The sequence below is a fragment of the Pelodiscus sinensis genome, chromosome 4, assembly GCF_049634645.1.
Source record: "Pelodiscus sinensis isolate JC-2024 chromosome 4, ASM4963464v1, whole genome shotgun sequence".
NCBI classification, from domain to species: domain Eukaryota; kingdom Metazoa; phylum Chordata; order Testudines; family Trionychidae; genus Pelodiscus; species Pelodiscus sinensis.
The window spans coordinates 71,789,519-71,817,228 of record NC_134714.1 but is presented as its reverse complement, the minus strand read 5'-3'; the positions used below and the strand labels follow the sequence as shown (position 1 = coordinate 71,817,228).

The window sequence follows — 27,710 nt, the reverse complement described above, 5'->3', positions numbered from 1 at the left end:
ACTGAGTCCAGAATTCAAGACTGTACTGCAGTACAAAGCACCACAGTCTTCTATGATGTCGTGAGCACCAGAGCCTAGATCAGACCCTCAGGCAGAAAAAATGCAGAAAGAGATTCAGGGGCAAAAAAAATCTCTGTGAGCATCCCCTCTTCTCTTACATCATCCCATCCCTCTCTGCAAACTTATTCATTCCAGGGAAACTGCTGGAGACTACAGGTTGGGCCTCCCTGGTCCGGCACCCTTGGGACCTGACTGGTCCTGAATGAGGGATTTTGCTAGACTAGGAGAGGTTATTTCCCCTGCCACTGGTCCCCCAGCTCAGCTCCCTTCCTGGCCAAGCTGCCAGCCTCCGAGTCATCTCCCCATCTGCCACTGGCCCAGCTGGGCTTGAGGAATGCTGGCTCCCCTGCTGCCAACTTCCCTGCCGGCTCCTCCTGTTGCCAGCCCTGCTGTTCTGTGGCCCCACCAGCAGCCCACTGCTGTGCTGGGCTCCCAGACCCACCAGCAGCCCTCTGCCGCACCAGATTCCTGGCCCCCCCCGACAACCAATGCCCCGCCAGAGCCTGCTGGCACTCCAGCTGCCCTGCCACTGGCCCAGACAGACTCTCGCAGAAGGGATACTGGTCACTGGCCCCACTGCAGCCAGCTCAGCTGGGCTCCCGGCCCCTGCAGGGCTCCTGCCACCAGCCCTCCACCAGAACTCTGGTCCAGGACCATCTGGACCACAAATGTTGCTGGACCAAAGAGTCACAATTTAGAGAGATTCAACCTATAGTAGCACCCAAGCAAAGGTCCTGTGCCTCTGCACTGATTCTGGTCCCCCAGGTCTCTGAGTGGCACCATTACAGTAATTTTGCCAAGGACTCCCCTTAGCTGTGGAAGCTTCCAGGGCCCCCAGGGAGGCTACATAGAAAAGATAACACAGCGGAGGTGTCGCAGATCCTATCAAGTTCCTCCTCCTGACCACACATTAAGTCTGCTGAATGGGGAGTCCTAGTATTTGTTCTCTAAGACTCACAGGCACTCATGTTTGGTAAAGATCTGGCAGCACACAGTGCACTTTGCCTTCTCTTACCTTGAGAGCAGTCCCACTCCATCCTAACACATGCTCCCTGTGTGGAGGAGAATGGGAAGTGGCTGGCAGAGAACTGGCTGTACTTTCTCTGTGCCATTCCATGATTCCCCTCTTTCGGGGCAGTCCTTGGTTCCTCCTGAAAGACACCTTTCCTATTGTGCTGGGACAGCACAAAGCAGCTGGGGCTAAGAATCTGGCCTTTGAGGCTCAGTCACGACCCTGAAAAAAAGGTAGCCACCTCCAAAATAACAACTGCTGCTTTAATTGTTTCATGCTAGCCTGAGAGTGATTTGCATTTCTAGAATGTATTAGGGATGTGAAGGACTAGTCGACTATCCGATAAGAAAATGCTTATCAGATAGCCTGTTGACTAGTTGCTTCACACCCCCGCCCCCTCGTTGCTGCCTCTATCAGAAAGATGCAGCAAGGGGCGGTGGGGGTACTTCAAAGCGGCAGTGCCACACGGAGCCCGACATCAGCTGGGGACTGACCCAGGGCTCCTGGTGGCACTGCTGCTTTGAAACACCACATGGAGCCCGGGATCAATGGGGTACCCCGGGCTTCGTGTGGTGCTGCCGCTTTGAAATGTTGCGAGGAGCCTGACGCAGGGAGTCCCCAGCTGACCCTGGGCTCCACACGGCACTTTCACCTTTGAAGTATAGCAACAGCTACACTTCAAAGTCGGAGGTGCTCTATCAGCTAATCAAATAGTCAATGCAAAATACATCGACTATTCGAGTAGTCACTCGCTATTTAACATCCCTAGAATGCATCAAATCCCCACACATTGGCAGCAGGTGAACCCCAACAAGGGACAGACGATATAAGCAGCAAGAAAATAAGTATCTGTTATTAGATGCAAAGTCAACGTGGTTGTTTCCCTCACTGTTACTAGGCTCTGAAGCAGCTGAAAAAACAACTCTTCTAAATCTACTCTAAACGAAATTCTGGCATGAGGATTGTCTGTCCCAGACATTTGGCACAATCAGAGGAAAGATTTGTTTTGCTTAGCACTGGTTTTATTAGTACATGCATCTAATTGAACCTTCAAAGATAATCACTTCCCTGTTGAATGACATTGCCAGTTCAATGGGTTTCCTTCTCAGTTCTCAGCTACTCTTGTCCAGGCAAATGTAACTGTTAGTAATGCAGAGAGAGTTCTGTGGGGAATTCGTGGCTAACAAAACAGACTGATTCTTTTAAGGTCATTTCAGAAACTGTGTTGGAGATAGATTCCACTTGGACATTTACTACATTTGATAGTTTATCCATGCATTATAGACACACAACGTTCAAAATACATGTTAGAGTGACCATAGTTATAGATTTGTTGTTCTTTAAAATTCTTTTGTGTATGTATGTGTGTCAATTGGGTGTTCCCCCTTCCTTCCTATCACCCTTCAGTAAATCCTCCAGAAAAGGGGGTGGGCGGAATCTGTTCCTGATCAAAAGGACAAAGCATTTCTGGTCAAGGAAATAAAAACAACTAAGAAAACTTAGCATAAAGGGGGAGGGCAGCTAGGTTACAGCAAACTGCAGGGAATCCTAACATGAAGCTTTCTGTCCTTCCACTGGAATGTGCTACAATAATATTTACCCCTGTGTTTTAGGAAAAAAATCAAGTGCTGTCAAAACCCTGCTATTCTATAGCATCTATTGGGCCAGCACATTAATACTAATACGTTATTCAAGACAACACGCAAAGGAATGAGATGCTATTGACAAAGTCAGTTTTTTATTTCAAAGCCAGAATACTGTGTAGAGGAAGTAATGATGGGTTAGTTGTCTGGAAGGTAAAAGGGACAAAAGAGTAGAAGGATCTGTTTTGTGAGGCATCATCTGTCAATGTAACTGATTTGTCTGGCCAAAATAATGCAAAATAGGAACTTGCATTAAAAGTTCCTTTTTGTTTTGCAGTGTTTGAGGGTATCTCACTTCCTGTAGCCATGCATGCCTGTATATTTAAAGGAATTTAAATATTGCTTGACTCAGCATTGTAACACCCAACTAACTTAGGAACTTAAATTGCATTGTCAAATGATTTAGGCACTTAGGAGTTTGTCCCGTTGAATTTAAAGATTTAGGACTTAGTGCACTATGAGTGTGTGATTTCAAAAGCACACTAACATGTTGGTACACATGCACTGCAGGGCCTACGCATACCAATTCATGCACAATGCATTTGTGTGCTTTTGAAATCACACCCCTATAATGCAGATTGACTTCCATCATCCAAGGACTTTTCTATATGGTGCAACAGATAGGCATTGCAAACGAGAGCTGAGTAAAGCCTAAACGTCTTTTTAAAAATTGGGCCTCCTGCTTTTTTGAAGTAACTCTTTTGGTGGGGCAGTTTCTATGGACATTTGTGGTAGGAATTTGAAAAAGCATATGACAATTCTTAGGAATGTCTATCATTCTTGCTTATTTTGAGATCCTACTATTTTCATAAGAGTCTCTAGCATTAACTGGTTTTAGATACAGTAATTACTCATTTAGCACGTGCCCGCTTAACATGTTTTCGCAATAGCACAATTTTTTTTTAGGAATGTTTTTCGAATAACACGACTGTCCCCGAAATAACATGAAAATATTCAAGCGGTGGACTACTTCACGCGGCGGTATAAGTTGGTGAAAACAGTGGTAATATGCGTGAGTGGATGAATACACGTGGTCACAGCGCTCCTCTGCTCACTCACATGTTTATCTTTGTGTTTTAACAAACCACAGAGACTTGTGTTGCTAGTTATCTTGTGTTGCTAGATATCTGATGTTGACACTGATGACCCAGCACCAACAAAAAATTGACTTTGCCACCACCACCTGAAACGCAACCCCCACCTTTTCCATTATTTGTAATGGGAAAATTGACCCCGCATAGCACGTTTTTGCTTAGCACGAACATTTTCAGAAATGCATCTGTAGTGTTAAATGAGGAATTACTGTAATCAATTTTTCCAATATTTTAGCTCCAGTGTTGCAATGTGGCATTTACTATGTGTTTTTTCATGCCACAATCAAAACTTTATTTGGACAAATTTTACCTTCCTCTCTGATTTGGCCCCAAACCAGGGGGATCTTCATACTTCCATCTTGTTGAACATTTTTTGTACACATGGAGATGCTAAAAGATGGCTCTTGGTTTGAATGTGGTTTATACCTAGAACTAACGTCACCCATGAATGTTTCCCAAAATCTACTGGATACATCCAAAACACTGAAGTCAGCTACTTATTTCTTTCACATTTCGAAGCTGAAAATGTTCACCCTAGTAACTTTATTCAGTTCCTTGAGACCTTGGCATATTTTTGGAGTTTTGTTTTGTTTTTCTAAACACAAAACTCACAAACAGTAACGAGTGTTAAAAATACTTTTCTGAATTAAACAAAACTCTGTTAAGATACTTTTTTTTCTCTTGTCATTAGGTCTCCCAGCACCTCATGTTGGAATTTTGTTGTCTGTCTTCTCTTATTATATCTAATCTAATTATACAGATTGGACCTTCCTAGTCCGGCACCCTCAGGACCTGACTGGTCCTGAACAAGGGATTTTGCTGGATACAGGGAGGTCATTTCTGACTCACATCACTGGACACCAGCCCAGCTCCACTCCTGGCCCAATCACCAGCCTCCTGCAAGCTCCCCCTGCCAACGGCCCCACTGTTTTGCTGGTTGTCAGCTGCTGTGCCAGGCTCCTGGCCCAGTGAACTAGGTTTCCAGTCCCGCCAGCAGCCCGCTTCCCCTCTGGGCTCCTGGCCCTGCTAGCAGCCCACTGCTGCACCGGTACTCCCGACCCTGCTGGCAGCCTGCTGCCTCGCCCACAACCCAACTGGACTCCTGCAGTAGGGCTCCCAGCCACCAGCCCCCCTGCAGCCAGCCCGGCTGGGATTCCAGTCCTCACAGTGCTCCTGCTGCTGGCCTTCTATCAGGACACTCTGATCCAGGAACATCTGGATCCATGATCCAGGACCATGGATGTTATGTTCATGTTAAAAAAGATTTTATTTTTAAAAATGTGAACATCTAGCCTTTCTGGTTGGGAAAATAACCTTTAAGATAAAACTGTTCAGAGCTGTCTTTCTAAATCTGCAGAGAGATAACATTAAAAAAAAAAGGGTTTTTGCCTGGCATGAAAGTTTTCAAAGGAGACTTGTAGTATACTGATGAAAGTGTGCATGCATATGCAGACTTCCACCAATTTATGTATATAGCAAGACTGTGCAAAAAAGTATGGTGATTGAATGCACAAAGGAGCATTTGGATGTCTGTACATTTGTACATGCAATTGTGATTAATGCACATAGAAATAGAGGTTAGGAATTGTGCCTCTATTTTTCACAGAGTACTGATAATTTAACCTTAAATGTCAAATTTCTGAACTATTTCACTGTATATCTATGTAACCTGAAGTTCCGGGGAGACTGTAATCGAGCATCACTGCCATTTTTTGGCAATCTGAATGCAGATGAATGAGTGCCGTTTTCAGACTATATAAATACAATGGCACCTTTTTTTCTTTCTAAGGCTCCTCTCTCTCCTCATATTCAAATGAGAAGTGCTGGCAAACCCAAGTGAAGGATGTGGGGCGGAAACACAGGAAAGGGAATTCTGATACTGTCAGGATGCATCACAGACACGATCTGTGACACACTTCTTTCTCCAGCAGCTCATTACAGTAAGAAAAATAATTAATGTGCAGGAGGGGAAAGTGCTTGCACTGCAATTTTCCTGCATGGAGCAGTCACAAAGGTTATGTTTCATCCCAAAATGGCTTTGCTGGCTTCACAGAACTCAAGCAAAACATTGATGTTGGTGATGGACCCTACGTTCTTTGGCTGGTCATGCTGTATTTGTTTACCAGTGAGGGTAAATTGCAGTGCCACCAAACATTACATATAAATTCTGAAAACCATAACATTGAATCTAATTTTGGAGTTGGACAAAATATGGGTCATAAAGACCTGATGTCAGGGTGGTGTTTTTGCTGCCTTTATCAGAATACAATAAGATTAGGTCACAAGAAATCTGAATATTATCTGTGTGTTGACTTATAAGGCAGAGCATAGCTACAGTACAGATCTCTTTGACTTTCACTATGTCATGCCACAGTTTGACCCTATGAGCATCCCAGTGCCAAATGACAAAGGACTCTCTGGTACACAGCAGCGTACCCCAACTCTCTGTTGTCATATCCAAAATGGGTCATGTAAGGTATCATACACAAACTGGTGACACTCTAGTGATTAATGTAATTGTGAAATGTATGTATTAACACTATATGAGGAATTATGGATACTCATTAATATATGCTCTAAAGTCTATGATCAAACAAGGAGGGAAACAGGATTTTACCCAGAGAGGAGGGAAGACAGCTATCCATCTTCAGTGAAATTAAGCAACGTGCTTTAGATCAACAGCCTAGTTAAATGGGGCCCTTTGAGCTGGTAGGTTGGGAACATTGCTCTGACAGCCAAAGGCTGGGAGACTGATTTTTTTTCTCCTTTCTTGGGAGAAAAAAAAGTAGTGAGCATTCAAGTGCTTACCCACAACTATCAATGTCAACTTCTTCTGCAGAGTCCATGGTTCAGGGTTTGGGCTGATCATCCTCCAGACACTGTTTGCTAAGGTTGGTCTTGGAATGACACATTTTAATGAGATGATAGAAATCTCTCTTTTTTCAGTGTATGTTGTTAGTCTGGTATCAAAGCTCTGGCACAGCCTATGTCCTCTTCAGTGATGTGTGGTCAATGGAGCTAAGGCAGCTCTCAGACTGGGCTTTGGTGTATCCTAGACCTGAGTGCAGATTAGAGCATACACAGTCAAATACTTGGCTAAATTCGAGTCCTCTAAAACTTGCAGTGGCATAAAGCATATGCAGTCTTTCTGCTGTTCAGGGATGCACAGCTGAGCAGCATAGCCTTAAAGGTAAGTGGCTTTGGGATGGAATAGAGAATGGCCTGGATGTGCATCTGTGGAGCCATCAGTGGAGATTAAAGCAGCTCTTCCTCAAAAAAGAAGGCCAGGCACTGGTAGTCTGGTAGTGCCACCAACCTTCACTCAGCTGAATCCCTCTGGGAATAACTGGATGCACCATCCGGAGTGTGTTTGTGATATTTGACCATGGTTAATAAACAGTTGTGAGAAGTAGAGAAATAGGAGTAGAGTGTGCAGTTTCCATGAACTGCACACTTCCGTGAAGTTCTTGCAAGACCCAGGAATCCTTTAAAAATGCCAGCGTGGTCTGTTCTTGTTTTTCCTATGAATCTTGATTACCCTAAAACTGAAGGGAGATAATCAACAGCCATTTTATAATCCCTATGCAGTAGACTGTACTTTTTACTTTAACTCACGCTAGTTGCTTCAGAAAAGCGAAACCCACAAAGATTAATCCACCAACCTGACTTGCAATCAATACATTTAATGGGTTTGTTGTTGTTGTTCTGCAGGTCCTGGTTGCTAAATCTCCTGTTGCTCCATTCGCAGCTTTCTTCTACACCATTGAAAATTCTGGTCTTGTTCTTCAAGGTAAGACAATGAAAAGGAGATTTTGTTTTTACCAATGAGTGTTTTAGATAGGCTGAAGGCAGAAGATACTGTGATTGTTTAAAATGGTGCTGTTGATAACTAAGTAAAAGAATGTATTGGAGCAAGCTAGCTGACACACACAATCCCGATGCTCCTTTCATTGTCCTGTCTTGAATTATATTGTGTTGGTGCCTATTTCCATCTATCTGAGAGCAAATGAGCAATGAAGTCATTAATCAAGTCTCTGTTTTCCCTCAAATTATTCTGGTAGCATGTCTCCAATAAACGGACTTCTCATACAGAAATGAACACGTTGAAATATGATCAAAACTAGCAGACTTACCTGGGATTGCCCGGGTCCAGCATGGGGAGGGGTAAGGGAAAGGACTATGCAGGCCTCCTGCTGGTGCACCCCAGATCAGCCCAAGATTGAGGGGGGCATGACCCGGCATTTGGTGGGAGTCCTTGCCTAGAGATGTAGGGAGGGGGGCCAGCCCAGGATTTGGAGTTGGAGATGGAGGCTGGCCTGGGGTTGGCAGAGAGGGTTATGGGGGGGGAGCCAGGGCTACGCTGGCACTCCCTGGGCCAACATTCCCTGGGGCTGGCCCAGGGGCAGGGAATTCTGCACACGCCTCCCCAGGCCCAGCCTGAGAAGCGGAGGGAACGAATGGGGGACTGTGCAAGTGAGAGGAGGGCACCAGTGGGTCCTGTGTGGGGTGACCATGGCTAGGCTGGCTGCCCCAATGGTTCAGGGAGGAGGGTGTGGAGATCGGGTAGTAGGGGGAGGAGGGGATTTAGCCAGGGAGGCCGCTTACTGGTGGCAGGCAAGATGGTGGCGTCCCATCCCTAACTGACCACTCCGGTGGTGGTGCAGCTGCCCACAGTCATCACTCTGCAGGATAACTCTCCACTGCACTCACTGCCCCCAGTAGTGAGTATGAGGATTGTGTCCCTCCTCTCTTTCTGTCCTCCCTTTCCAAGTTATGGAAAATTAGCAAATTCCAGGCACATCCCATTTTCCTGGCACAACCAAACCCTGACCTTGCTTTAAGTTGGGGTAAGAGGAAGGTGCATACCAAATTTGGTGGTCCAAGCTCTTACTGTTTAGGAGGCGTTCTTGAGCAAACAGACTAACAGACAGACACAGAGACGGACACAAACCTCTAAAATATATACATATATAAAGAGAGATGCAATAAGATATTGTTCCCTGCTAGCCATTTGACTGAGATCAATGAAAACACAGGAAATCATTAACTATCCCCTTTCTTATATGTGGGTTTTTTTTCTGTTCATTTTAAGATGAAGGTCATCTAACCATAAATACATCTATAATTCCCCTTCCGCCCCCCTCTCTCCTGCTCACCATATTGAATCCATTTTTTGCTGGACTGATCTTAGTGGTTTCCATCCATTTTCTTAATTGATCCAATTTACCAGGCTGAGTTCTTAAGGCAGACCTATCAGTGCTGCTCCTTGCATTCAGATGTGTGTGATCTGTTCTGCTATGGAGCTAATATTGTTTAAAAACCTTAGTCTCACTGTTCCTCATTCTCCACTGGCTGGGAAATCAGTGGCCTATCTGATTCTGTGTGGCAGTTTAGATTGTAAGCTCTTTGAAGCAGAGCCTGTCTTTGGCCTGTGTTTTTATAGCACCTAGCACTGTGTAGTCCTGGTCCATGACTGGGGCTCTCACAGGTTCTACTTACAGTAATACAATCATTAATAACTCTATACACTGGTCAGAGAAAAAGGATACTCAGATGATTTTCAATTGAATGTATCCATTTTTGTTGGTTTGACTCATTAGTGTGTTTGTGAGGTCCCCTAGATGCTCTCTAAACAGTTAGACGCTATATCCAATGTGTTCTTATTTATGTTGGAAACTTAATCTGCCTCATTTGTTATCAGTAACCTAAACGGGCTTCAGAAATGAGGGACAACTTTCTTTAAGAGGAATAGGCTGATAGGGATGGGTCTGGATATTTGTGACCCAACCCAGAGCAAAAGCAAGGGCTATTTTATATCTGTCCCAAATGTTTTCATAGTTCTGGAGGATAATTCTAATCATAAGCAAAAAGAATCCATCTCCTGAAGTATATATCCCCAGACACTAATACTGAAAATCCTTCCTTCTGAAAGGTTTCTTCTGTCCAAGCAACTTCCAAGTTCTGTGAATACATTTGTTTGCTCAAGTCCACTTTCCTCAGTCAAGAGTGCAGATTCTCCATTGATTGGTTTCTGCCTTTTCAGAGAAAAAAATTGGCCTGGTCATGTACCATGATTGTGGAGTAAGACCTTCTAATAGCTGGCTTTTAGACTGCACTATTGCAGGGATATGGTAGTTGCTTTTTGAACTTTATCCTTTGTCTCCAGGTGTACAATGTTAAGTCTTTTTTTTTTTTTTTGAATGGAGGATAAAAGATAAACCCAGATTAATCTTAAGAAATCCTTTGTCACGCATTCTTTGCACATCTAGAAAGCAGTTTGTAGTGCTTATTTGTTTTAGTCACATATTAGATTTTTGACCAGGCAGTTATAATTTCAGATCCTTATTTGTTTGCTTTTTAGCTATTTTCCCTTTCTTATTGCTGTAGAAAGTTTACTTCATTTAAAAATGAGGAAACCAGAGTCCTGTTTTCCATATTAATTTGCCACAGGCTATTTCATTTAGTAGTTAACCTCCTAACCAGAGACCAGATTCCAGCATCTGAACCTTAGTTGTCACAAGACTAAAAGTGAATTTGTATTTTTACATAACCCGCTTCTGTTCGGTGTTGTTGAGAAATGGGTTCTAAGCACTAAGGCCCTGCTTGTGGCTTCCTTACTTACACGTGTAAGCACTTTCTCAGATGAGTAGCGTCTCATTTACTTGAATGAGGTTACTCCATTGTGTGAGTATTCTTACATTCAGCTGCCAAATTACTATTGTTATTTCATTGATTCTGTTCTGAGCACCAAAAATGGGCTTGGTACTGCTCAAAACACAGGAGATATGACGAAACATTTGGAAATGACTGAATATCAGATAGGAGGACACCTAACATGCTAGCCAAGAGGTAACTGGGCTTTTTAGTACAGGTGGAGACCAGGCTTCTGCCCAAAAAGTGCATGGGAACTTGGGGAGAGGTGAAACCTGTGCTGCTTGTTGATGATAGTCTAGATGCTGAGTAATGGGTGACAGTGAGGCAGATACCTGATGCATGTATGGCTAGAGATGGTACCTATGCTGCTGGCTGAACGGCAACTTTCTGCTAACAAATGATAGCAGTGGCCGCTTTTCCATTGAGTCTTTGTTGTGCATGGCAGTTGGTGTCAGGAGGGGGAGCGCATTCAGGGCGTCTGACAAGAAAACAAGGGGATGAGTGTGGGAACTGGTGAGAAACAGCAGTTGTCTGAAATGAAATGCCCAGGATTCTTTCCTATAACTGTGAGGGGGGTCCCATCATTAGTCTTTTAACGATGAAGCCATAAACAAATTGACATTAAAAATGTACCTGGAAACTCTTCAATGATAAAGGGTGAGAGGGGAATAAAAAACAAAGTAAAAGTTTGATTTAACAGCTCCACAAGCCATTTCCACTGACATCTCTGAAGGATTAGGATATGTGAAATCGGCTAATATCAGGAGCGTTCCCGCCTTTCCCCCCCTTTTGTTCCATGGGCCAGAGGATAATAAATAGCAGGAGAGGCGGTGCAACTAGTTAGGGATTTCACAGGCTGCTATTTGATGAAGTTTAAGGATTTCTTCTGCTATTATTGCAATTAAAATGGAAAGCGGAACTGTTCTCCATTTGCAAAAGTCTCCAGTGTCCTTAGGAAAAGAGGGCTGAGAGCAAATGGCTATTAACATGGTAATGCTGCCCATTTGGAGGAGTGCATCAAAATCCTCTTTGTTGATGCAAATTGCTGCTCTGTTTGTCCGGTCTCTTTGGATCTCATGGTCTCAGTATAAGCACAGAAAATTGTTCAGAACTGTGATGAAGGAAAAACCACACCTCTTATATCATTTGAGAAGAGCTCCAAGCTGCCCAAGGGCACAGCAGAGAGAAACTTCTTTGCCTTTGTAAACTTGAAGCATTCAGGATTGAAAAGAATCCAATTATTCACTCCTTCTTTTATTCCTGTTTTCAATCTAAAGAAATGCAACTTGACAATTGGAAAACAAGGATGGCTAGTCAGAGGTTTAAGCAAGGAAACCAGCTTTCAGGCATCCTCATCCCTAACTTAAATATGGGGTGTGTGTGTATGTGCACATATTGGGTGGGGGGGACTAAAAAAAAGCCCCATTCATTTATAATACAATATAGATTCCTCATGAGTCTGAACTGTGACTCCAAAATCCAGTCCTGGCTGCAGATCAAACAGCCTCTACTTAAATAGTGGAACAAACCAAAGCCTGGATCTCAACATCCCAAAAATGTTGAGGTTTTTGAAATCTTGAGCCAAACTGTATTGCTTGAGGGCCCCCACCCCAAATGAAACATAAAATTTCAGTTAAAGTGAGGAAAGTGACTTGGTTAAAAAGAAAAATAACCCCACCACAAAGTTTCTTCTTCCCTTCCAGTGATTCCATGTCTACTTGATTAAGTACATAAATCAAATGATTATTTTTCTAACCATTAGTAGCATAACTTCTCCTAGTATCACAAAATCAACTTCTCCCCATTGCACCCCATACCCTGAGGAACCCAGCCTCAGAGATAACCAGTTGAGGGGAGCACTGGCATGTGGCAGCAGCAGCAGCAATTGGGGCCCTCTGCCCTTGCTGCAGCCTACAGGGAACAGTGCATGTGACCCATAAGAAATACCTAAGAAATTCACAGTGGAGCCTAATCATTTCCACTATAGGATTTTGTCCTTCAGATGTTTCACAATACAGATAATATTCAGGAAAAGACATGCTGTAGTGGTATTGCAGTTAAGGAGGCAGGGAATCCCAGTAGTACCCAGACGACTGACTGATCAGAGACAGGAATATATCCTCTCCCCTTTTCCTCAACTTTAATTCCTTCTGAACCACATATAATCATCCTTCACATCCTCTCCTACAATAGAATTAATAGGAGCTATGATAAACTTCCCGTCAGCCAGAGCCTATATACCAGAGGACAAATTCTGATCTCTGATGTCAATGGCAAACAAACTAAAATCAAATTCAGTGAATACGTTGGAGTGGGCAATAACATGGCAGCGGTGCACCAGGGTTAGCCCCTGGCATGCCGCTGTCTCTGTATATACCTGCATGGCCGCAGGTACTAGCAATCGCAGCTCCCGTTAGCCACGAATCACCGCTTCCAGCCAATGGGAGCAGCAGGAAGAGGCATGGACTGGGACACCACCTCCCATAGTTCCCATTGGCCGGAAACAGCGATCCATGGCAAATGGGAGCTGCGATCACTGGTACCTATGGCCGTGCAGGTAAATATAGTGGGGGAATGCCAGGAGCTAATCCTGGCAGACTGTATCCAGCCTGCAGGTTGGTATTTGCATGTATATGTGCCTGGCACTTTTAGGCCACATGACACTATTTGCCAGACTTCATCGTCAGCCCTCAGAGTTATATATGCTCTATCCAGACACCACATGAACAGGAGGAAGAGTGTCCCCTTCTCAAACCCTGCAATAGCATGTCTGACTGCTAGATACAGTAAATGGAAAAGGGTTCCATTCCTTGCCTCCTTCTATCCCAACTATGCCACTTAACACAGATGCTCCAGGGACAGACTGGGATGCTCACTTGAGGCATATGCAGATGCAAGTCCCATGTTGCAGGCCTACTTACACTACATATGAACATCCTGGAGCTGAGATCTATCACAGCGATCCTACCTGGCCTGCAGAACTCCGTGTTGCAGGACTTGACGGAAAACATGTCTGTGTTGTACTTTATAAACAAGCAAAGAGATGTTTGATCGTCCTATCAGTCCTCAGAAGCCATTAGGCCATGGATATGGTATTAGCAACATGGGATAATTCCACAGGCTCTGCATCTCCAGGGCCAGCAGTAACCTAGTAGGCTTCTTAAGCAAGCATACAGTTACCAATCACAAATGGTTGCTAACAAAGTCCACCCTACAGCTGATATTCCCTCAGAGATCTACCATATGAGACTGATTTGTAATAGAGATACCAAAAGCCTGAACTTCTGCCCAGAGGAGGTATGATCCTGGGCTCATTATCAGATGCCTTTCACTGCCTGTGGTCTCGAGGACTCTTAAGGTGCATCTACACTGCATCTGAAGCTCGAAATAAGCTATACAATTTGAACTACACAAATTGTGTAGCTTATTTTGAGTTAATTTTTAAATAGCTTATTTTGTAATTTGGTGCTGTCTACACAGCACCAAATTTCAAAATAGAGCGTTATTCTGAAGTGTCTCTTACTCCTTGTGGAATGAGGTTTACAGGCACGTTGGAATAGCGAGCCCGTTATATTTCAAAATATACCTTTGGTATCCCAAAATAGCGCTGCAGTGTAGACGTAGCCTTATCAGCCTTCCTGACAATTCTCCTGATTTTCAGGATAGTATCTAAGAGCACACAGGTAAAGACTGTGACCATCTTAACAGCCCCTCCTAAGCAACACAGGATTGATTGACAGACCTGTTAAAGGTGGCCCACCATCTCCCAACTTGCTCAGACATATTATCTCAGAACCAAGTTCAAAGGCCACTACTGCAATTATTGCTTGGCTGATGCAGCTGAGTGCCTCATTCCCACCATCTAGGAAGGATGCTGCTTGCCTGCCACCTACAGTGGGATCCACTCTGACACACAGTAAAAGAAGAGAGAGAGCAGCTACTTACCCTCCAGTGTCATTGTCAGTTTTGATCCCATAACCTGCCCTCCATCTTTGCCTTGTATGTCCTTGCACAGGACCATGAGGAGACATGGCACATTGGTGGCTCCCACAGACATGACTGTTCAAAACAGCTTTTGGTCTCGTGCATAGGAGGCATATTGTGCACCTACAGCGGGATCCACACTGACTATAACATATCAAAGAACTTGTTGCTGCAGAGTAAATAACCATTCTCTCAGGTTAATATTACTCTTGACCTTCTCTCCTGTTATTTGTTCCACTCGCTACTGCATCTTGCTTGAACTTAGAATGTAAAAGGGACATTGTCTTTCTTGTGGTTTTATTTATAAGCAGAATTGTACCACTGTCACTTGTAGTTTTCTGTATACAGACCTTGGAGTGGCAGAGAACATACTATTAGATCTTTTTAACTGCTTAAAATGAATCTCTTCTCTATCACCAATATAGTCTAGTTTTAACATCTAGTATTGGGACTGTCCTTTTTCTCTATGGATCCTCCGGATCCTAGATTGGGTGACATTCAAAACACGCTGTTAAGTCTCATCGTATTCCGAGGCTTTTCACTGAGGCAGTGAGAATGTGGGTTGAGGGTGGGCTTGGAATAGATGCTTGGGGTGACCTTTCAGTTGGCATTATGGTTACTTGTAATTTTTTGTTTAGTTATCTTACAATCTGACACAGCTGGAAATGGTGCTAAGTGAAGCTAAATGAAGGGGCCTACGTAGGTGAAAGGGTCCCCATTTTATCTTGTAAGGAAATGTTTTGGTAATGGCTAGTGAAGGAGAAAGAGCATCCTGAAAGAAAGAGAAGCATTATCTGCATTGTATTGTGTGAGTTTGAACGAGACATAATAGTTTACTACATCAAAAGACTTCATTCAGTTGAAGAACTGTTACTATCTAGTGACCTTTGTCCAGAGCAGAGCGGATATAATCTATAAAGTGAAGCAGAATTGTACTTGTTGACCGAAGGGGATGGAAGACAGCTTAATGGGAATTAGTATGTTTGTTGCTATTGAGATGGTAACAGTTTTGTGTATAGTTCAGTCAGTGATTTCAGATGACCCAGATGAGTGGATAAAGTTTTATCTAATACTGTTAGGGTCCCTATGGAGGGGAATGATTTTTGCTATGTTCCCCATGAGACAATGGTAACTTGATGTTTATGAAAGACTTGGAGTGACAGGAACAGAAAGCATTAACAATTGTTAGTCTATAAAAATCAAGGTTTTTGAGGACCAGAAGAATCTAACTGCTTTTATGACAGAGGTGTAACTGAGTAAAAATGGCATTGATAGAATGAGGAGGAGACACCTTTTTAATTCTGAAGAAAGACTGGATGACATTTTGGACTTGATGAGGTTAGATCCATAGAAATAAGAAAGTACTTAAGCAGATGCTTAACTTTATCATGTAAGCAATCCCATTGACGTCCCTGGAACTACTTGTGTACTGAAAGTTAAACATGTCCTTAAGTGCTTTGCTCAGTCATGGCCAATGTCTCAACATTTCGATTTTTTTTAAAGTTTTAGAAAATCTAATATGAAATAACCTAATATGTTTACTTCCAGTGAAAAATATTCATGTACAAGTTTGTTTGTTTAATATAAACTATTCACTGCAGTTTTGGAAACCACTCAGACTTGAATACTGAAAATGAAGCAAAATAGGAATTTCTGCTGTTCATCATGGGGTGAGATTCCTGCACCAGCACTGTCTCCAGTGACCCTTCTTTAAGAGGGATGTTGCAGTGTAGAGAGTGACCAGTCATTGGGTCCAGGGGAAAACAATGTATTGCACCCCAATGTATTTCATCTTCATGCACAGTTCCTCCATTTTGAATTTGTGGAACTACGTCACAAGATCCAGAAGGACCGATAACCTGGATGTAGCTATTCTTTCCTACTGTTTGACAAGGGCAGAGCTTTTGAAGGAAGCATGATCTGACCCTAAGTGTCTGTGTTATTTTGATTCTGTTGTCTGCATTCAGCTCTTTAGACTTTTCAGTACTTGCATGTCATAAAACTAAAGGCCAAATCCATTCTCATTTTGAACATTGTAAATCTGAATTATATATGATTACTCCTGGTTTGCAATGATGAAAATGACAGCAGTTTGATCTTAATTTTGCAAATTCATTTACTCCCCCGCCTCCCATACAAATAGAAGACATGATTCACATGCCCTGCAAATTTTCCAGAAGAAAACTATTTTTGCAACCTCAGATTAGAGAGAAACTTTCCCTTATTATTTTATTGGTAATGAATTCCTGACCCAAATAAGCTGTTCCCATGTGTTTTCAGTAAAAAACTAAAGCAAATGCTGCCATTTTATACTTCCAAGAGGCTTTGGACGTAACAGATGAAGTCTCAAATTGATGACAGCTAATATCTGTGATTTGTGTCAGTGCATCCTCCTGGGAACTGAAATATGAGATGGAGAAAAAGTTCAAGATCTAGTGGTCCCATATGGCTACATCAGCAATTTTCTGGTTTTAACATAGAAGATGTTACATTATTATAGCTTTTGTGCTATAGACTTGTAGAATGTCATCAAATACACTTAATGACTGTAACATTCTCAAATTAGCATGGTCCTACATATGAAGCCAGGAAACTGCATGTCTGAAAACATCCTTTTCAGCTGGGATAGACTTTGTTTTTTGTATCATAAGATCATGAAAGTAAGATGTAGGAAAGACCTTCTGTCATCTAGTCTTTTCCCTCATGCATACAGAAGAATTGCCACCAATATGTTCCAGATTTCCAATGTTTGTTCAGTTCACCATTTTTGTATGCTGCTTAAACACGAGGTTATCCCATGTTGTCATTTTCTCATGACTACCAGCCATAAGTTCTCCTGTCCGGAAGAATGATTTGCATTTCAGTTGCATGCACAGTATCTCTTTAGCTTTGGGGTCTTTGTTTAGTTTAAAGGTGAACACACTGCCTGGTTTAGCTTAAAGTGTAGATAGTTTCCAAAGGGTTATGGTGAAAGTCATATTGTTTTCTGTATTTCAAACTGGACTGCTCAGTGATTAAAAAATCTTATCACACAAGTTTAAATTATTTTTGCTAATGTAGGATTAGAATACATAGTTGTGATGGAGCCGACAAGCCCCACACTAGCAAAGAGGGGAATTGATAAAAGCCTGTAGATCCAACTGCCCCTGCCCCATGACACCCGCAGCAGATGTCAAGCATGGAGAGGAGATACAAGTAGGTGATCTCACACAGTTCAGGAATGACTAGGAATGAGAGGGGGAGGCTGCTTCTCCTGATAAGGGAGATGCCTGTTTGCAGCCTAGAGATTAAGATAACTTGCTGGTCAGATGAGCTTCCCAGTGAAAGGGACAACAGGTACCTGGGAGACTGAGCTTAGTACTGCTTATTTGAGGAGGAGGTCTGACCAGAAGGTTAGGATCCTGGTGAAAGTTCATTGGATGGCCCTGTTTTGAGTTGGAAGGGGATGTGTTCCCTGATATTGTTTGGGACTATAACACCCTGGAAAGAGTAGGAGTTGAGTGCATTGGTCAGGGGACTAAAGTCAAAATATGTGGCCTGATTTTCCAACTGCTGAGCATCTAGTATTTTAGCTCTAGAAATGTACCCTGCTTGTGAGGGGTGAGACTCATTGGCTGGTCAGTGCAGTGGGGGCTCACATTTTCTCTGCCCAGGCTCTGTGTTCAATGGATAAACAGAGGACTTCTGTCATCGGGGACATCAAGGAGGAACTTTCACTAGCACTAAGTTAATTTGCAAGAGAAAACCTCTTAAATAGCAAGTTGTCTTCCTATTTGCTTATTTCATTCAGTGTTTGTGCTGTGAACAGTCCAGTTACACTAAGCAGACAGTGAGACATGCGCACATATTGTAGCCATTTATTTGTGGCCCATATCCTGTCTGCCTTGCTCACTTGCTGAAATTCACATCCTGTTTGTTTAGTTTCCTTTTGTCTACCCTATAGCAGTGCCAGGAGAATATTCCTACATATATCTTTCCTCTTCTGCTCTGAAATTGGATTCCACTGAACATGATTGTGCTCAATAGCTGGAAATGCTGAGGATGTCCGATTGCTGAGGTCTTTTATTTTAAACTCCACATGTCAGGAAGGGTGAATTGGATCCCACCAGCTTAGCCCTGGAGGGTGCAGGGTGCATCAACAGGAAAACCAAACAAAACATTAAGTGAAATTCATTTGAAAAGGGAAGGGACTGATGTACCACCCATTAGCAATTTGTCTCTTTATTTTCCATCAGTTCTTCTCTATATGCAAATCTGTCTTGAGCTTGCCTTTCAGAGATGCAGTTTTATTGAAGTCAGTAGGAGCTATAGCTACTCAATACCTTTGAAAATCAAGCCAATATACTCCTAGATAGTAACAAAATTCAGAGACACTAGATTAGGATAGGTAAAGTGTGGATCATGTAGTTTTATAACATGGATCCTGGCCAGTATAGTGAGCAGATCACAGGCTCCAGCATACAAGGCGTAATTTGAGCTGAAGGCTTCTCCACATCTTTCCAGACTGAGGCCCACCTCCCCACTTCTTTGTGGCTTTGTTTCATGGCTACAATCTTTTCAATTGAGAGTGACAAAATAGGATTCCTTTTTGAATCTATAAAAGAGGGTTTTTAATCACCCAGAAGGATTGTTTCTTGAAAAACAAGTTTCTTGCTTTTCTCTTTTTCTTCAGTAGCCTTCGGAGACTGTTGGTCTAGGCAGTGATGGACCAGTAATTGAAACTGAGCTTCCCTCTCACCATACAAGTATAAAACACTAACTAAGGAGCCATCACTCTGGCTGATTCACTTTCATTACATCATGGAGGGAAATGGTCTCAAGCAGTGGCCAGGAGTAAGAACAACTCCAGACTCCTCCCTAAACTCTGTGTGCAAAATCAGTGAATTGCATTCCTCCACCAGGTCTGATCATGAGTGGGGCAGGCACCCTGATGGTCAGTCACAGCTGTCTGCGTCTGCAGAGTCACTACCACTTTCTGTATCTCCCAAACGCAACCAAAACGTCAGCACATAAATTAAATCTGCTCAAATCAAAGCCATCCATGGCAGAAAGGTTAAATGGATTTTTCTAGATCTGAGGTTGCAACTAACAATATTGCACTAACAGTTTTAAACTCCCTTTACCTTCTTGTTTCAGTTTCTGCCTTGCACAGGCAGAACTTGCAAAGGGAGACCTGACTGAGGTGATTTAAAAGGAAGCTGTTTGCCTTTCCTTAGAACCCTCCCTCTCCCATATTTCAGTGTCCACTGCTTTCTTGATCTGTCTGATAAACAGAGGACTTTAGTCTGTAGTACTGTCGGTTTGGCACCCTCACTTAATCTGTAGGGGGGCAAAGGTATTGGTGGGAAATCCTATTTATCACCAGCTCTGCAGAGTGTACATAGCGTCCTGTAGGTCTTTAAGTACTGAGGAAACTACCTTAAATGGAGAACTGATCCTCACAGTCTCCCTGTGTCCTGGGGAATTGAAGGTAGTGGAGGTAACTTGATACCTATGATCTTCCACTTGGTGAGGGCAGGGCCAGCCTGATTATTTGTGGGGCACTGCAGCCCAGACCTGGGGTTCTGGCTCTGCCCAAGCAGGGCTGTAGCAGCTGTTCCCCCAGAAGAGCTCCCGGGCCTTGTTTACACTGGTGTAACTGTGCCAGCAAAACAGCTAAGTGAAGACGCAACTTAGACTGAAAAAGGGTTCTTTTGCCAGTTTATCTGTACCAATTCCTCAAATGAAATTCACTCTACCGGTAAAAGACATTTTTTGCTCTCCTAGCTGCATCTGTACTAGGGTTTGTGCTGGTATAGATGTGTCAAATAAGTGGTTTTCTCTTTTGTTTTAACACTCCTGCCTGGCACAGCTGTACTGGCAAAACTTTTAAATGGAGGCCCAGGTCTGAATTAGAGCAGAAAATGTCTGTGTAATGGTTAGTGTTTACTCCGTTCTGGAGAGCTATATATAGCCATGCAAGAGAAGGTGCTTGGGGTTGTGAGTAATGCCTGGGGCAATTGTGGTCTACTGGACTGAGCATAAAACAATGAATTAGGAGACCTAGTTTCTCTACCCACTTCTGGCAGCAATTTGCTGCCTGACCATGGGCATTTAAGTAAATTGTTTAATCACTACATGTCTCAGTTTATCTGTCAGTTACATGCAACATAAGAACGGCCATACTGGGTCAGACCAAAGGTCTACCTAGTCCAGTATCCTGTCCTCTGACAGTGGCCAATGCCAGATGCCCCAGAGGGAGTGAACAGAAACAGGTTATCATCACACAATCTCTCTTATCATCCATTTCCAACCCCTGACAGAGGTTAGGGACACCATTCCTACCTATTCTGGCTAATAATATTGATGGATCTAAACTCCATGAATTTATCTAGTTCTTTTTTGAATCCTGTTAAAGTCCGAGTCTTCACAGCATCCTCTGGCAAGGAGTTCCACAGGTTGACTGTGCACTGCGTGAAATGGGAGTAATATTGTTTAATTATTTCTAACATGCTTTGAAATGAAAAATATGAGCTCCATCCGAGTATTATTATTTAATCTCAATCCATAAAATCAAATGAAACTCTCTGGAGCACTACGTCACCGAAGTATATTTTGGAGCATGTCACTCAACACTGTTTAAAGTGATCTGCCTTGTACCTCTGAAATAGTAAATGCTTGTGAGTAAAAACTGAGTTGCAGTTTGGTAAGTGTCTGGTACAAGAATTGAATAGAATGCTGTTGCTAAATACATAGACTATGACAGATATTTAGGGTCCCAGGCATATTCCAGATATTCATAAGAAATGGCACAAATAGCATCAGAAAGGAGAGTTCAGGATTGAGAATCAGCTGATGGATCATTGATTAGGAGAGGGTTAGCTGCGCTTAGCTCAGACAGAACTAGTGGAGAGTCAGTCAGTGCTCTCCAGACTTTGCAGTGTTGAAGCTTCCTCTTGCCCATGCTTAGGTTGGTGAGAAGGGAAACATTGTGACACACCAGCTCAGTCGTATAAAACTGCTAATGAAAATTTACCGGCTCAGCCACAAGATCTACTTTCCTGTCCTTACTATGATGGCCAACAATAATGAAAAATTGAATGGTATCTTCTTCACCAAAATAATACTTGTCCTCCTCAAGTAGAATTTTTGAAGGATGTACAAATGTGAAGGCCATGAGATGAAAGTGCCAGACATAGACCAGAGGATACGAATTTTGCTCCCAATCCTTATGGAGAGAGAATGTGAGAGCGGAAAAAAATGACCTAAAGACCCTTTCATCCACCAAGAAGTAGATGGGATGGGAAAGGACCTAGTGCTAGGACTGACTTCAGAGAGGGAAATCTGACTGCTAAATACCACCAGGTGTTATGTGTACCAAATCTGAATGGTGGACCCCACGTACTTACTTCTTTGGTAGGAAACAGAAAGCTCTTGTTTCTTTTAAGTGCCTGATGTCTAAATGTAGCAGCTGAGCCAGCTTAGAGAGAACTAGGATATAAACTGTCTTTTTTTCTGGTTTTCACCTTAAACTGGCAGTTTACCTTCATGCCTGCTCTTGGAACCCTCAGGCACCAGACCTTGGTTGACTGGGCCCCGTGTAACCCAACCTTTCCTTAGTAGCACATTCTGTTGGTAAAGGGATTTTTTTTAAATAAAGTATGTAGAGGTAATGTTGACCCTAAAACGCCAACAACTCAAAGGGCCATTCATGGTTTCCTTCAAAACAAAACCAAATGCAAGATAATACTAACCAGGCTCTGTTCCTAAGACAGCATCATAATAAAGCACCCACTATTATTGTTTGAATGGTGTTTGTTCTTAATGGGAACAAAAGGAAGGAAGAGAACTCTGCTATCAGGCTGCAGAGGAAGGATGCTGTCTTTGTGGCCCTTGGCTACCCTAACTTTAAATGCAAGGAAGTACAGGGCACTGCAGCATAACCTTTCTGCAGTACTAGATGGCAAAAATGGTTAGTTCAGGGCATAAGCTGTGCACGCTATTTATCTGGAGAGCAGGCTTTGTATCAAAGCTCTGATTCAGATACTTGAATGCTAGTGTTTTATTCAGGGCCATATTCAGGCAATGTGTGGTTTTAGGCCCTCACATTGCTCTGTCTTGTGGCTCTCCATCCCTAAATGTGGCCCCTTCCCACCTTCATAGACTGTCCATCACTTGCAATGGGAGGGGGTCTACCTTCCTACCCAAAGTGCCAGAAGCTACAGGCAGTCCCCGGGTTACGTACAAGATAGGGACTGGAGGTTTGTTCTTAAGTTGAATCTGTATGTAAGTCGGAACTGGCGTCAGCCGCTGCTGAAACTGATCAGTTTCAACAGCGGCTGAATCTGGACGCCAGTTCTGACTTACATACGGATTTAACTTAAGAAACCCAGGCGTCCCCAAGTCAGCTGCTGCTGAAACTGATCAGCGACTGATTCTAGGAAGCCCGGGGCAGAGCAACTCTGCCTCGGGCTTCCTGTAGTCAGCCCCTGGTCAGTTTCAGCAGCGGCTGACTTGGGGACGCCTGGGGCAGAGCAGCTGGGGTGCTGCTGGGTTGCTCCAGTAGCACCGCTCCTCGGCGCTACTGGAGCAACCCAGCAGCACCCCAGCTGCTTTGCCCCAGGCGCCCTGATTCAGCCACTGCTGAAACTGACAAGCAGCGGCTGAATCAGGACGCCTGGGACAGAGCAGCTGGGGTGCTGCCGGGTTGGTACAGTAGCGCCAAGGAGCGGCACTGCGGGACCAACCCGGCAGCGCCCCAGCTGCTCTACCCCAGGCGTAGGCAAGAAAAGCCTGGTCTGCTGGGGGAGCGAGGGGGGACACTAGCTGCACCCCGCCCCACCAGCAGACCAGGGAGACGCGGGTGGCAGGACCACCCACGTCCTCCACGGCTTTGCTCCGTCTCCCTGGTCTGCTGGGAGGCTCCCCCCCAGCAGACTAGGGAGACGTGGAGCAGCTTTTCTCGCCCCGGAGGACGGGGGCAGCGGGACTGCAGCGCATCTGGGCGTCCCGCCGCTCCAGTCCTCCGGGGCGAGAAAAGCCCCCGTTCGTAACTGCGGATCCGACATAAGTCGGATCCGCGTAACTCGGGGACTGCCTGTATAGGAATCTTCCAGTACTTATCCTAGCATCAGGAATATATCTTCTTGCGTGAGTGAGCCAGGCCCACAGCACTCTTCTCCTGGCACACACACACATAGAGTCTTCTACGGGTGTGCAGTAGCAGGCCTCTCAGAGTGGTGAGACTTGGTGTTAACACATCATCAGGGTGAATAAAACAGTTCTCTGGTCTCAGAGCTGTTGTTTCAAGCTCTCTGCAGACTCAGGAGGTAGTTGCATCATCAGTTACACTAAATCATAATTTCAAAATTTTCTTTGCAGACATGAAGGAAAGATACTTACTTTTTTATAAAATGAAAGCTAAGTTTCTGATGTCATCACATGACTGAAAGAGCTAGAGCATTGACCTGTGGTGCACATGCTCTAATCTAGCTTTGGGGTAATCTATTCTTTTTATACCAGAGGTTTAAAGAGTGGTGTAGAAGCCTTGTTATACCCTAAAATACTCAGTCCTATGTCCTAGGACAGTGATTCCCAACCTTTTTTATACCATGGACCAGCAAACCCATTCACAAACTTTTGGCGAATCGGTAACATTTTATTTGCATATTCATTGTGGTAATTAATTTTAAGAGGTCATGTGTTATTATACATTGCATCTATACGCACACATTACATGTTGTTGTAATGGATCAGAGTTTGTATTTACTGTATCTACAGAAGACACTGACCAAAAATGAGATGTGAAAAAAGTTTGTTTTGACACTTGCAAAACCGAATCATTTTAACATGGCTGAACATTTTGTTTTTATGATTGGTTTGTTTGTTTCTCGACAGAAACTATTCGCTGAATTCGCTCCAACATTTGTGTCAGGCTTGGGCACCCCCAAGTGATGTGCTTGGCAGGAAATTTACTGTTCGCCAAAACTCCTCCTGCGGTTCCAGTGGGATGGGTCAAGTCTGGGCCCGGTGGTTTCCCCTCGCAGCTAGCCCAGCACTACTTCACACTGCCTCCAGGGTAGCTGCCAAAAGGGCTGGTGTGAGCCTGTGCACTGCTTTCTCCAGGGCACGCACAAACACATGAGCATTCCCTGGAGAGGGCGGGAAGAGGCCTTGCCAGCCCCAAACAATCTAGGCCTTGGCACCTTGCTTGCTCTGCCCCCTAGCCACCCGTCAGATACACTGACTGTCCGGGCAGTGCTGCAGCTTGCACAACAGCTACCGTGTGAAGCCGCCACCCCCCACCCACACCTACCATGCAGGCAGCACACGCTGCTCAGGTTGCATTTCTGGCCCACTGGTCACCATCAGTGCCCTGAAGCTGGGGGGTGCAATAACACGCACATGAACAAAGCTCCTCCCGACCACCGCTCTGTCCCCTACTCCCTGCCGGCCAGTGCCCAGCTTCCCCCTCCTGCTGTGCCCAGGGAAGTTCAGGGACTGCTACCTCCTCTGCTCCCCACAGATAGCAGCTCCCTGGAGGCAGTGGCACCTTCCTTCTGCGCCATCGGGACCTGGCCCCATGCGTGCCGCTTCCTTCCGTGTGCGTCAGGGGGGGGGAGTGGGTGAGGAGCTGGTTGCCTGCGGGGCTCCGCTCTAGCCACAGCGCCACCTGCAGCCTGGAAGAGCCAGCGTTGTTGGCGAAAGGGCAGCCCACAGGGCTCAGCAGTGTCTTGCTGCCCAGGAGCGGTATTGGCAGGGACAGCACTTGTCTACATGGCATGGGCGTGGCCTGGCAGTGTGCTGTGGCCCAGCAGCCAGTGGTTCATGGCCTGGCTCTGGTCCGCAGACTGGGGGGTTGGGAACCACTGTCCTAGGGTGTTTGAACAGTCACGCTGCTTTCAGAACAACGCATGCTAGCTTAATTTGTAAGCATAAAATGCTTTGAGACCCTTGTATGTAAAATGTTGCATATACTGGAAGTGTAACTCTTTATTTTATTTGTTTTGATGCCCAGGTGCACTGGCCCATTCATTAACTTCCATGAATCTTTCACCTGCCAGGTGTATGGGCTATAAAACTGCACTGTTTTATGTCTGTGATACATCAATACTGAGGCTCAGAAGCTCAGCATGCTCACATCTCAATCCCACTGCGCAGCTGGGCAAGGGATTTTACATGCTCAAGCTTCTTTGTCACATAGATGAATTTGGGGAGCCGATTTGCTAATGCTTGTAACTCGATGGTTTAGTGAGTTGCTTGTTCCATCAGGATTCTGGAGGGAGCCGATTTGCTATGCTTGTATCTCGATGGTTTAGTGAGTTGCTTGTTCCATCAGGATTCTGCAGGCATTTCAGTTGTCAGATGAATAGCAAACATGGCAAAAACATGCAAAGCGAAGAGCATATCAGCATCTTTCACCTATTTAAGTGAAAACAAACCAGTTGAGCTAATCAATAAAAAAAAACAAAATAAAGTGGTATACTACAATCAAAGTGTAAAAAGCATTACCAAGAGGATGGGGAGAAGCCATGAAACAGCTAAGAGAGTTAGTCTTATGATTTCCACTTGAGAAATATTGTAAAAATTGGCCAGGATATTCTCATTATATACAAAACTGACCACAGCATATGGATTGTAGCAAAGCTCAAATTGTATGTCTATGTTGTATTTCTAATGTGTTTATAGAGGTGATTGATCTGCCTGAAGAGCATGTTTAAGACTATTGGAAACATTTAAAAAATGCACCATGTTTTATTCTGAGCACTGTGGTTCTAAAATATAACCACAAAATTCAACACAGAACATGGAAGAAAACTCTTATTGCCATGGAAAATAAAAATAAAATGAACTTAGACCACCCACCTAAGGGATTAGCCTCTCAAAACAAATGATTCTTTGCTTCAAATGTTAGATTTCAAAGTGCAGGTAGGACATGAAAAACACAAATGGAGGCATGAGAATGGAAGGTCTGTCCAGGCTCAACTTTTTTATCTTTCTGGAAGTTAAAATCGTTCTGGTGTGTTTCTGAAAAGTAACTGAAAAATTACATTGTTTGGTTGGTTCCATTTTTAGTGGCACTCAGTGAATCCGCAACAAATGTGATCAGTGTACAAAGATTTTTTTTTAATTGGCAACCCTGCAATACACTCTTGTTCAGAGCAAAGGTGGGTTCTTTGTGTCTTGTATCCCATCACCAATAATAAAGTTTCTACTGGCCAAATAATGCCTTCAAGTATCAACTGTGAAACCCTGTTTTATCTTTAACTTATGACCTTAGTTATGTCTTTGATTTAAATGTACACTTTACTGGTTTGTTTTGTGATTGAGATTTAACAGTTGTGTTGAAGGTGCATAATAGCTGTCAAATCCAGTTTATTCTCTCTTAGCTGTGTTGACTTGATAGAGATTTTAGAAGTAATTAGTAGGGATGTCAAGGTGTAGACAACTACATGATTAACCAATAAGCCTAGGCTTACTGCTTAATCCTGTTGACTACTCGCACTCCCCCACCCCATGCAGCCGTATGAGAGGCAGCAAGCGGGGGAAGGGGAGGCAGGAGCCAATGCCTGTGCGGAGTCGGTTTTAAGCTGGCTCCCCATGAGTACCAGATCCTATGGAACCGCCTCCCTCCCCTCCCCACCTTCACACTGCTGCTTCTGATATATGCAGCAGGGCAGAGGTGGAGGGGGCGAGGGGGAGCCAGTAAATGCAGGAAGCCAGTTTTCAAGTCGGCTCCAGTCCCTGCGCATGTTGGCTCCCACAGAGTCACTTCCCCTCCCTCCCCTCCATGCTACTGCCTCTCTATCAGAAGCAGCAGCATGGGTTTGGGGGCAGGCAGGAGCTGATAAGCATGGGGAGCTGGCTACCTTCCCCCTGCTGCTTCCCACAGAGGCAGGAGCTGATACTCGGGGAGCCGGCTTAAAAGTCAGCTACCCCACCCCGAGCACCAACTCCGTCTCTCCCATAGGCAATAGCGCAGTGTGGAGGGTGAGAAGAAGGCAGGGGACACTGCTGCAGACAGAGGTTGCTCTGTAGATGCTGGCACGGCCTCTGTTCTTGGGGAGATCTGGCCCCCCATGTACAGGGGCTGTTGCCACACTGCACAGCTGCCTCTGTATCAGAGGCAGCACTCAGGATGGCAGGGGGCTCCCTGGGAGTGGAGCCAGAAGTATACTGGCTGCTGCACCCAGGAACTATCGAATAGTAGTGTAACTGCTAAAATTTGATGCAGTTACAGGACTATTCAGTTACACTCTATCATCCCTACTAATTAGTAGCACA

General features: G+C 44.2%; 1 protein-coding gene across 5 annotated transcripts in view; it reads left to right on the top strand.

The window, feature by feature from the left end:
- Positions 1 to 27,710, top strand: part of RAD51B (RAD51 paralog B) — a 627,945-nt gene that overhangs the window by 413,286 nt on the left and 186,949 nt on the right. For all 5 annotated transcript variants that reach the window (XM_075927356.1, XM_075927355.1, XM_075927354.1 and 2 more), the window contains one exon: positions 7,521 to 7,599. In XM_075927356.1, coding sequence (XP_075783471.1) covers positions 7,521 to 7,599 — 79 coding nt within the window. The remainder of the gene's footprint in view (positions 1 to 7,520; positions 7,600 to 27,710) is intronic.